Source organism: Canis lupus, chromosome 7 (genome assembly GCF_011100685.1).
Source record: "Canis lupus familiaris isolate Mischka breed German Shepherd chromosome 7, alternate assembly UU_Cfam_GSD_1.0, whole genome shotgun sequence".
Lineage (NCBI taxonomy): Eukaryota > Metazoa > Chordata > Mammalia > Carnivora > Canidae > Canis > Canis lupus.
Genome location: NC_049228.1, coordinates 48599670 through 48611790, shown reverse-complemented (window position 1 = coordinate 48611790; position 12121 = coordinate 48599670). Strand labels below are relative to the sequence as shown.

The following is a 12121-nucleotide window of genomic DNA, read 5'->3' as shown; positions in this document are numbered from 1 at the left end:
ACATCCAGAAATGATATGTTCCCTGATTTCCAGAACGTTTCTTGACAATTCTGATAATCTGTTGGTTTTTTAAAAATTCAAGTCTTGGCATTGGAGGTTCCTCCAACTTTTGAATCTGGTTTGTATGTGAAGGTGGGTTGGGATTGGGAAGTGTATGAATAATATATGCAGTTCGTAACCATCTGTAGAACTGCACATAAAATAGACTGTGTGTGTATGTGTGTGTATGTATAAAATCTCCATATTTCCATCCCGAATTTGGAATTTAAAGTTTTAAGGGAAAGTTGGTGCCTTTATCTGACCTGTCAACATTATAGATGATACTGTATATTTATAAAGATATTTGCATATCTTTTATCAGATGGATGCTCTTAGCTGATTTAGTGTTCCAGTTTCTCTTTGGAAAATGAATTAATATTTGAAATGAAGATGAAAAGCTCAGGGGATCTGACTCACTGTCAGTCTTAGGTACTTTGTGCACTTGGGATGTTTGACCTTTTGGGGTTAATGCTGGGTGTAGGGCAAATTAGTGCATAAGGCCCTCTCCCACTGCCTTGTCTTTTGTTACCACCTACCTACAGGCCTGTAGTGTGTCTTAATTCTGAAAGGTCTCTTCTGAGCTCTGATGTTCACTAGTTATCATTTAAAACACTTTCCTTCTATTGCGTTTTAAATGGGCATTCTTGAAGAACCAAAGTATCTAAGATAAAAAAAACAGAATGCTTTAAGAATTTCAACAATGAAAGCAAATCTAGTTGAAAGAGTGTTTTTGCATATATCTTATTCTGCTTTTTCTTTCTAAATTACAGAAGCCCTATTCAATAGGAAGGACAGATTTTATTATGTATATTTCACAGATGCTAAAACTGATATTTAGAGAGGTAAGAGATTTAAAGTCACAGTAAGCCTTAGCCTGAAGATAAGAGAATTCATTGAATCTCACAAGTACTTTTTCCAATGACACAGCACTGCCTGTCTTCTCTAATAATGAAGTTTCAGGTGATAGGATGGAAGAGGAAGAGAGAGTTTTTGGATAGAGAAGCCTACTCATACTCTTGAGGATGGTCCTCTCTTCTGCCTCAATCCAATGGATAATTTGGTAGAACAGAACCTACATGGAGTCGGGCAGAAAGCCGTTCCTAATCCAGCTCTGCAACTTGCTCTCTGTGTGCTCGTTACAAAGTACTGAACATCTCTGAACCCCAGTATGACATTCTGTAAAATGGAAAGACCCTGAAGACTGTGAGAATTTGAGATGTGCCTCTAATGTCCCTGACTTAGAGTGAATACATGAGACTTGATATTTCTGATTATAAATACCTCACACTTACTTTCCTCTTTTGGGGGGATGGGGAAGACTCACACGAGAATATTTCAGGGTAAATATACAAGTGTCCACACACAGAACACTTGTTTAATTTAGATAAGGAATTACTTTTCCGTTATGAAATAGCTAGTTGAGGCAGTCACGTTTGGGTTTTCCAAACTGGTTTTTAAGTGGAGATAGAGTCTCACTGAGTTCTCTCACTTGCCTGCCTATCTTAGATGCCCATTTGGAAGACTCATTTTGGGGCCTAGAAAACAAACTTGAAGCAATGATGTCAACGCCCTGAAGGGTCTGATATTTTTATCCCACATGCTACATGCATGCTAACCAAATGACCAGTTTCATGAACACTGGGGAAGGACACATGTCTCTCAAGTCAGAAACAAAGGACTCCATTGCTCATGGCACAACAAACAGCATGAGCCTCAATGTCAGTTTCCTTTGGCCCTTAAGTCTGAAAAGACATGGGCAGTTCAAGGAGATGCTGTGTACATAGTAGTTTGTAGCACATCTGAGAAACCCCAAATGTAGGCACTCCAATATTTTATAATGGACTGCAAGCAAAACTCTCCAACTTTGGCCTCAGAATTCATGATCTTTATTATACTATACAGGAAATAGGCCTGACCTTGGCTTTGGAGAGAGGTCTTCTCAGAGTCTTTACTTTACAAACACCCTTATAAAGATAGTTCAGAATAAATAGAGTCCATCCCTCTGTCTTATAAGATACGACAAAGACCCATAGAGGATTGTATCCCCCAAAATGGCACGCACATTCATTGTTGATGCCATAATGTCCACTAAGAACTTACTATATATTAGGCACCGTTTGCTATGCAATGGGGTCAGTGACAAAAGTCAGTAAATTGTTTAGAGTCAAAGGTTCTTCCATAGAATCTTCCAGAGTTTCTCTCCTTGGAGAGCACAGATAGATCTTCTGGATTGAACTCATTCTCCCTTACCTGCAAACTGGCCACACTTTATATTTTTAAAATTCTCCCTCCCCAGCTGTTTAAAATATTTCATAAGCACTTATGATGTGCCCAGCAGGCCTGATGCTTTTCACGAGGCAGCTACCATTATTTTCATGTCAAAGATGAAGGTAAGTCATAGGCAGCTTAACTAGGGTCCCAGGAGTGATTAGCAGCAAGGATTATACTGAAAGTTCTTCTGGCTCTTTACAATCTCACTAAAGAAGGAAAGAAAAGAAAAAAGAAAAAGAAAAAAAAGAGGAAGGAGGGAGGGAGGATGGAAGGAAAGGAAAGGAAAGGAAAGGAAAGGAAAGGAAAGGAAAGGAAAGGAAAGGAAAGGAAAGGAAAGGAAAGGAAAGGAAAGGAAAGGAGGAAGGGAGGAAAGTATATTGTATTTTGATGTAGTTCTTCCTTCTTGAAATCTGAGAGGGGAGAGGGGAGGGATGGGTGTAGATGGAAGAGGCTGCTGAGACGCAGGGGCAGAAAAACTGGGCAAAAATTCTCTTCACATTTTATGGTCACCACTGAAGTCACTGTCTATACAAGAGGTGCTTGGGGAAAGCTGTAAAATAATTAATAGCACAGGGGAGGAACATTTATATTTCAATTGTCTACATTTAAGAAACACTTTGCATATCTTTCAAGGCTTCTGCACATGCTCTTGAATATAAATGAGAGAGGAGGTGACAAAGGAAGCCCAGAGGCAAGAAAAGCCAATTAGAGCGCCTCAGCCCGAGCACCCCCCAGCCGCAGGGTCCTGTGCTGGGTAGAAGTCCACATTTGGTTTTGTCTGCTTCCTCACTGAGGGCCAGGTCCCCTTCCTGGCCTCCTGTGAGGTTTCCCCAAGATTGCTACCCCATATAATTGTCTGGTGTGGGCCACAGGCCGCGTAAAGGTTACTGGGCTCTGAACACTCACTTCATAAATTTTCAGACGCGCTAATTAGGTAGCTGTGTGCCACAGTCCCGGCAGGAGAGAAAACAAATAGATTTTGGCCACATTTCCCTAAATTCACAAGGCCTTGAGGGCCCCGCCTTCTGTGAGTCTGAGAGCAAAATTGAGCTTTCCTCTTTGAGGCGAAGCTGTGAACTTATGACAGAGACTCCAAGGCTTTGGTGACTTTGTACTTATCACCCCAATATCATCACAGAGCAGCACCCCCCCCCCCCCCCCCCATTTCCAGTTCTCTGCTGGCGAAGGCCAAGGCAGAGGAAGGCCTCCAAGACCCTCGACCTCATGGCTGGGAAAACCGAGACTAGTTACAAGGCGCCCCCACTAGATGGCGCTGCGCACCAGAGGGTCGGTCAGGAAAACAGGCCTGAAAGGGCTTTTTCTCCTTACAAACCCCAAAAGAAAGCCTCTTTCTAGGTTCTGGGGTCTTCCTCAATTCCTCTCGGCTCAGCTGTGATTTAACGTGGTTAGTATCGAGGTGCAGATCTGAACAGGGAATTCCTGTCCGTTTTGGAGACAGCATGATTATAAATTTCTGAAGATTGGATCGTTGCTTTTTTTTATTATTTTTTTAAAACTTCGGCTTACAGGACTAAAATCAAGATAGGTGTCAAGAAGATAAATATGATACCCCAGACAAAATGTGGGATAGAGACAAAGATAAGCCATTAAAAGAAAACTTCCAAAAGAAACTCCTACCACCTGGATAAGATTTGGGTAATAATGATGCAGAAGAGCTTACAAGGAGAAATTCCATCTTGAAACTTCATTCTCTTTGAATCACAGATATCCAAGGGATGCCGTAACCGTGTTGGAATTCCAGCTTCTTTCGTTTGATTAATACTCTTTCTACTCTAAATATTCTTCTTTTTAAGATTTTATTTATTTATTCATGAGAGACACAGAGAGAGAGAGGCAGAGACATAGGCAGAGGGAGAAGCAGGCTCCCTGCGGGGTGTCCCTCTATTCTAAATACTCTTTTAAAAAATGTTAACTTTATAAAGTTAAAAAGGTTTAACCTTTTTTTTTTTTTTTTTTTTTTTTACAAACAGGCCCCAGACAGGTGTAGGTAACTTCCTGCCTGACACATGTGCTCACATCATGCGGGAAGCCGGGGTGGGCCGGGGCTGCTGGGGAGGCTCAGGTTTGTGAGGTGATGTCTGGGAGGCCTGTTCCTGCCACCCCGGGGCCCAAGTGAAAACACTGGCCATGTGCTGGGGTTTAGTCTTACTTGCTGTACTGTGATCTCTGTTGATACTTTGCATGATAAATATATCTGCCCTGGTTGTTATTGAGATTTGCTTATTAATGAGTAACCTTATTTTTTAATTTTTTAATTTTTTAATTTTTGCTATTTAATAGTTATTTTTTGAAGTATATTTTATGATTACAGAAAACCTGCTCAGAAAATGCAGGTAGGGATCCCTGGGTGGCACAGTGGTTTGGCGCCTGCCTTTGGCCCAGGGCGCGATCCTGGAGACCCGGGATCGAATCCCACATCGGGCTCCAGGTGCATGGAGCCTGCTTCTCCCTCTGCCTATGTCTCTACCTCTTTCTCTCTCTCTCTGTGACTATCATAAATAAATAAAGAAAAAAAATATTTAAAAAAATGCAGGTAGTTCCCAGATCTCTCTCTTCCTGCTACTTTTCCTTATTATTAACACCTTGCATTCGTGTGATGTATTTGTTATAACTGAGGAAACAATACCAATAAACATTATTCTTAACTAAAGGCCATAGTTAGGGTTCACTCATTGTATCACAGAATTCTGCAGATTTTCACAAATGTACAGTGTCATGTTTCCACCATAACATCATACAGGATAGTTTTACCACCCTAGAACTACTCTGTGCTCCATCAATTCATTCCTCCTTCCCCCATGCCCCAACCCTGATCACCCCTGATTTGATCTATATATGGTGGGGTTTTTTTCTTCTTTTTTTTACTGTTGTTATAATTTTGCCTTTTCCAGAAGGTCATGTAATTGGAATCATTGTACGTGGCCTTTTCAGAACGACTTCTTTCACTTAGTAGTATGTGTGTAGGATATCCTCCATGTCTTTTCATGGCTGGGAGCTCTTTTTTTTTATTATTATTATTATTATTACCAAATAATATTCCATTACATGGATATACCAGTCTGTTTACCCATTCACCTATTGAATGATATCTTGATTGCTTCCAATTTTGGCCACTGAGAATATAGCTACTATGATCACTCGTGTGCAAGTTTTTTATTTGAAGACATATGTTTTCAAATAATTTGGTAAATACCTGGGAGCACAATTGCTGGATCACAAAGATGTATCTTTAGCTTTGTAAGAAATTGCCTAAGTGTCTTCCAGAGTGGCTGTACCACTTGGCACCCCCACCGGCATGAATGAGAGCTCCTGATGTTTCATATCCTTGTCGGCATTTGGTTTTGTCAGTATTTTGAATTTTAGCCATTCTCATGGGACTGTAGTAGTATCTCATTGTTTTAATCTGTGGTCGAGCATCTTCCATGTTTATTTGCCATGTGCTATTTTCTTTGGTGAGTTGTCTATACAGATTGTTTGCCCATTTAAAAAATTGGATTGTCTTTTTCCTGTTGAGTTTCAAGAGTTCTTTGTGTATTTTGGATATATGTCCTTTATCAAATATGTCTTTCTGCAAATATTTCCCCCCAGTCTGTTGTTTGTCTTAAATTCTCTCTAAAGGACTTACTGTTTTGGACCTATTTTAAAACTATCTGGTGCTAACATGAAAACTTATTTCTTCTCTTCCTTCTTATGGCATCTGCATGTTAAAGAAGCATGTGGGTTTCAAGGCAGGCTCTGCTTCTAGATAGGAAAGACAGTTTCCTCTCTAAGCATCAGTTTTCTCATGTGTAAATACAAAGAAGTTGAATTGGTTTGTTTCTAAGTTTGCACATAGTTTGAATGTTCTATGGGTCTGTTAGATGACTGCAGATTGCGTGCAGGCAGAGTTTTTCTGAAGCTCATTTACTCTACATGGATGTTATTACTGGGGACTTTTGTGGGTCTTCACATATACTGAGGTCAGAAATAGAGAACTCATTCTTCCTTGGGATAAGTACTACTCAATCCTGTTTGGTTTTTACTTTTTAATATTTGTTTTTAAAAGATTTTATTTATTTATTTGAGAAAGAGACAGAGAGAGCGAGTGTGCACACAGAGTGAGAGGGAGAAGCAGACTCCCAGCTGAGCGAGGAGCCCGATGTGGGGCTTGATCTCATGACCCTGGAATCATGACCTGAGCTGAAGGCAGATGCTAACTGACTGGGCCACCCAGGAGCCCTCTCAAGTCCTGTTTTAAAGCATTTGTAATTCTGTAAGGTAAATAGGAGAATGACTTTGGAATACTACATACAAACTCACAAAAAAATAATAATGAAGCAAAAACCTGGGTTGGTAAGGTTGAAGAAAAATGAGTGAAGGACAGTTAGAGCCTCCTCAGGTGTCAAGAAGAGGGTCCTAGGAAGTCTGGTAACAATCAGCCCAGAAGATGGTGTTTCACATTTAGTTTTAGAGAGAAGGAAAAAAACTAGGATTTTCTTCTGTCCTTCACACCAAGAAATTTGGGGTTGGGCAAACACTCATAAGAACACACAGAACAAATGGGGAGTCCAAGTCCTAGAAAGGATGCTCCACCAATAGAGATAAGGTATTTTCTGATCTCAGCTGACATTGAGTGTGCTCCAGAATTAGACTTAGCTTATCTTTGGAGCTGTTTCCCTTTCTTCCTTTTGCCTGGGTGGCACCTACCACCAACCCATGCAGCATCACCAGATCCTACTGCCATCTCCTCCACCAAACCTTACTGATTCCTTCTAAGGGGAAAAAGAAAGAGATCCCAAGTCTCTGCCTTCTTTGACATAATTTTCCTGCACATTCCTGCCATGTTCGAGGAGGCTCTTGTCCCAGAAATAGTCAAGCTCACTCTTGTCTTGTTTTACTACAGCTCTTAACTCAGCCAACGTGGTTTGTTCTCTCTTGGATTTTTGCAGGCCTGGTAACGTGTCATTCAGATCTCAAACCAATTATCACTTCCTGGAGAGACACTTTCTCTGACTCCTCAATCCTAAGTAGATAGCATTCTCCTTTTTTTTCTTCTTCCCCTGCTCCATTTCTGACTTCTGTTAGAATGAATGAGATTTTAAATTTCTCTTTTTATTTCTACTGCTTCAGATGTTATCCATGTAATTTTTTACTTCTGGTGGTTTCTTTTACATTTTAAACAAGTATGTTTACCCAGAAAAGGTTAAAATTAATTAGTGTCTTTTCACCTTTGAAACATCCTCTGAAGTTTCATCCTTATCTTTGCCTTTCTTTTTTTTTTAATCTGCGATACATATTTCTGCTTCCACAGTGTTTACCATCTTCTTTCTTGCTTCTTACATTCTGTTTCTCTTCGGCTCATTTTTCTTCTTGCACAAGTATATCTCTCATATAGTTCCTTCATTCAGGATTTGTAAATAGTTAGCACTTGCGGTTTTTGTATTTATGGAAATATTTTTATTTAGCACTTTGCTTTTGAGTGATTATTTAGCTCCCTGTCAAAATCTAGGCTGATGTTAAATTCCATACTCCTTTGAAGATATTAATCTTTGGTTTTATGGCAACTGTTATTGCTTATAAAAATCTATGTTATTAGTCTGTCATTCCTTCTTAGAGAAACAGTCACTTCTCTCTGGTAGCAGTTGGGATTTTTCTTTCTCGGTTATAGTCCGTAGGTTCACTAGGAGCTGTCTAGTATGGATTTATTTCTTTGTTTTGTCTTGCTTGGGACCCATTGTACTTCTCAGATATCAGAATTCATAACTTTCATTGATTTTCATTCCAATATTTAATATTTCCTTGCTTCTGCTTACACTGTGTTTTATTAATTCTTCTTTTTATAATGTCTTAAGATGGAAGCTGAGGCCATTCATTTGAGGCTTCATTTTTTTTTTTCCTGCTCTTTTCCATATAGGTGATTGGTATTATCAATTTTTATGTACTGCTCTAGTTATATCACACAGAATTTGATATGTTACTTTTTCATTTTTATTCACTTCAAAATATATTCTAATTTCTTCCTTGATTTCTTTTAATTCATGGGTTATTTAGAAGTATATTATTTCTTTCCCAGATGTTGGAGGAGTTTCTAGATATCCTTCTTTTACTTATAATTTAATTCCACTGAGGTCAGGGCAAGTATTTTTCTTTTATCACCACTTTTGAGAACATTGATTATATCCCTTGGTTTAATTTTCTTTATGTTCTGCTTGGGATTTGTTCAGATTCTTGGATCTGTTAGTTTATAGTTTTTATCAGGTTTTGGAAGTTTTGGTCATTATTTCTTTAAATATTTTTTTTTGCCCCCCTCACTAAGGATTCCAATTACACATTTATTAGATTGCTTGTCCCATAGCTCACTGATGCCTTTTTAAGTTTTTTTACTTTTATTCTTGTTCTGTTTCCTTTTGGGTAGTTTTTATTTCTGTGTCTTCAGCTTCACTAAGCTTCTATCTGCAATGGCTAATCTACCACTAGATACACACTATGTATTTTTCTTTCTCCTCAAACATTGTAATTTTCAACTTTAGATATTTGTTGGACCTTTATTCTTATCATTCATTGTGCTACTTATTTTTCTTCTTTGAACGTCTGGAATACAGTTAACTTTTTAAAATGTTAGTTCCTATATTTGCTATTTTATGGTATCTTTTCAGTTTGTTCATTCTTTTTCTTGTTCCTCCGTATACCTTTTCTTACTCTCTTATAACTTGAACATTTTTAGAATTCTAGTTTCACTTACTTCTACTGTTATTCAGTACAACATTGTATAATTTATCATATATACACAAGTAACATAATATATTCTACTTGTATCAACATTTTATTACTTTGAGTTACATGTGAAAATCTTACTTCCATTTGGGTCCTTTATATTTCCTATTTTTAAGACATACAGGTTGCTTAGTATCTCCTCTGTGTACACTGAGCACCATACCAGAGGATGTTATAATTTTTGGTTCGTCTATCACATATAATATAAAAAACTCATGATGGGAAGAAAGGAGATTCTATTCTATTTGTGCTTATTTTTACCCCTTCTCTTGTTCTTTCTTACCTTCATGTCTCCTTCTAGTCTGTTATCACTTCCTTTCTGTTTAAAGAAGTCCCTTTGATCATTAAGAGGCAAAAAGTCTCTTAGCTTTATTTATTCTGAGAATGACTTTATTTTCCCTTCATTGCTGAAGGATATGTTCACTGGATACAGAATTCAGTGTTGACAGTTCTTTTCTTTCAGAGTTTGAAAAATGTTGTACCTCTTTTATGCCACTTCCCTGGCTTCCAGGCTTTCAATGAGAAATATGCTGTCATTTGAAAAGTTTTTGTTCCCTGTAGACAAGACTAACTTCTTTTAAAAGTTTTTCTTTGTCTTTGGTAATAAGAAGTTTGATTACGATATGTCTTGGTGTGAATTTCTTTGGCTTCATTCTGTTTAGGGCTCACTTATCTTCATGAATTAGTAGGTTATGCCTTTCACTAAACTTAGAAATTTTTCAGCCATTGTATCTCTGAATTTTTTTTTCACCTCTAGCTCTTTCCTCTCTTTCTGTATAGACAGATGTAGATGTTAGATCTTTTGTTATTGTCCCAGATGTCCATAGGCTGTCTTCATCCCCCCCCCCCCACCATTATCCTTTCTCTCTGCTGTTTGTATTGAGTAATTTCTGTTAATCTATCTTAAGGTTCATGCATTCTTTCTCTCTTGGCTCCAGTCTACTTTTGAGCCTGTTTGAGATGATTTTTTTTTTATTATGGCTATTGTATTCTTCATCTCTACATTTTTTCTTTGTTTTTTTAAATATCTTCTTCTTTCCTGAGATTTTCTATTTTTCATTTGTTTTAAGAGTGCTTATCATTGCTAATTGAAGAGTTTTATGATGACAGTTTTAAAATTCTTGTCAGATGACTCCAACATCTGACTCAGCCTAGTGTTGGTATCTACTGATTGTCTTCTCAATCAGTTTGTGATTGTCCTAATTCTTGGCATCAGGCATGGTTTCACCTGTATCCTAGACATTTTTGGTATTATGTTGTGAGACTCAGGATCCTATTTAATCTTCTTCTTTTTCTAAATGGCACTCATCTTGTTTAAGTACAGTGTATAGATCCAGGTTGGGAGTGAATGTGTAGTTCCCTAAGAGGCCCTGGTGACACTACCCTGACAAAACAGAAGTACTGACTTGCACTGCCTCATTGCACAGGAGTGTGGTATGTGTTAAGCTTCTGGTTGGGCCCTGCTGATGTCTCATTGAAGAAAATGAAGCAAGAATTTGTACCTCCTTGTTGCTGATGCATGGACATGTAAGCCCAGCTCCCCAGTGGGTCCTGCTATCAGCAGCTTGGCGGGGGAATTGGAGTACCACTGGCTTCTTTTATGGGTAAGGCTGGATGACTAACTCCCTTCTTGGCTCCACAGATACCATAGTGCATTTTTCCATTAGTGTTTGGCTGGAGTAGTGTGAGTATTGTCAAAAATATTTTCTGTTCTCTTAAGCTGATCTTTCCCCCATCCTTTAAGTAGAGATTAAGCTTTTCTTGGAGCTTTGTGCCTGCTTGGAGTTCTGGGTTCCAGGCTTCTCCAGCACCCTCTGGGATACATGGAAGACAAAAAGAAAACCCAGAGAACTCACTGCTGTGTTGTATCTGGAGTCCTAGTATTCTTTCTACCTTTCAGACTCTTCCTGTAGTTGCTTTTTCTATTATGTCAGGATTTTCTACTTGTTATAATAACTATTTTATTTTTAAAATTATTTATTTATTTAGGAGAGAGAGTGAGAGAGCAGGAGTGGGGGAGGAAGGGGAGAGGGAGAGAGAGAGAGAGGATCACAGGGAAATGCCACAATGAACCCAGAGCTCAATGCAGGGCTTGATCTCATGAGCCTGAGATTACCACCAGAGCTGAAACCAAGAATTGGATGCTTAACTGACCTGCATCATCTAGGTGGCCCTATAATATTTTAATGTTATTGATTGCTAATTATAACATTTGTGCTAGTTATAGGTTAGTTTAAATTTGATTTTTCTTACTTATTAGGGGTTGTATTCTCTAGCTTCTATAATTAGATCTTGTCATGGTGGGTTTTATTTGTTGGGGTGCTGGATATTTGTGTATTCTTATAAATATATATTTTTTTGCAGTTTTATACTTTTATTTTACAATCAGCGATTAACATCCACATTAACAGTCTAGATTTTTGAAAGTGGTGACAGGTACATAGGTAACCAGCGTGTAGAGCTTGTTTGGTGAATCTTCATCCTCATTACATTTTCTGGACAACTGCACACGGATACGGTATGGAACATTCCTTATTCCTTTGGCCCAGACAGCTTTGTTGAGCCTGGTGTCAATGCGCACAATTGGAGTTCCCATCTCCTTCATGGCAAATTTCCGGATCTCTTTGAGTGCCCGAGGGGCACGCTTCTTGAAACCCACTCCATGGATATGTTTGTGAATGTTGATGGTGTATTCTCTGGTCACTACCTCGTTGATGGCAGAACGGCCCTTCTTCTTCTCACCACCCTTCTTTGTGGGAGCCATTCTGCCGGGCCCTAGTTGGAAAGCCTTATAAATATTTTTGAACTGTGTTTTAGTACATAAATTATCTGGAAATAGTTTGATCCTTTTGGGTATAATTTTTTAAAAAAAATTAAGTGTGACTAGAATAGCATTTTGTCTGGGCACACTCTTGAAGTAATCTGAGATAGTCATCTGTTTCCTGTCCCATGGGTATCATTCTCCTTTATTGCTTGATGTCTAATCTCTTGAAAATTGTTATATATTACCTTTTTATTTTTTCATTATTTTCTTAAA

The 12121-nt window shown here is 38.5% G+C and overlaps 1 protein-coding gene across 1 annotated transcript; it reads right to left on the bottom strand.

Moving 5' to 3' along the window:
- Window positions 1-11488: 11488 nt before the first annotated feature.
- On the bottom strand, window positions 11489-11865 carry LOC119876411 (60S ribosomal protein L31-like). Its single transcript, XM_038541786.1, has one exon. It carries the CDS (start codon window positions 11846-11848, stop codon window positions 11489-11491), a length of 360 nt encoding a protein of 119 aa, XP_038397714.1. The 5' UTR covers window positions 11849-11865.
- Window positions 11866-12121: the final 256 nt, after the last annotated feature.

Bases quoted from the DNA above. Each gene is read 5' to 3' on its own strand.
- LOC119876411 (XM_038541786.1), bottom strand. From the start codon at position 11,848: ATGGCTCCCACAAAGAAGGGTGGTGAGAAGAAGAAGGGCCGTTCTGCC.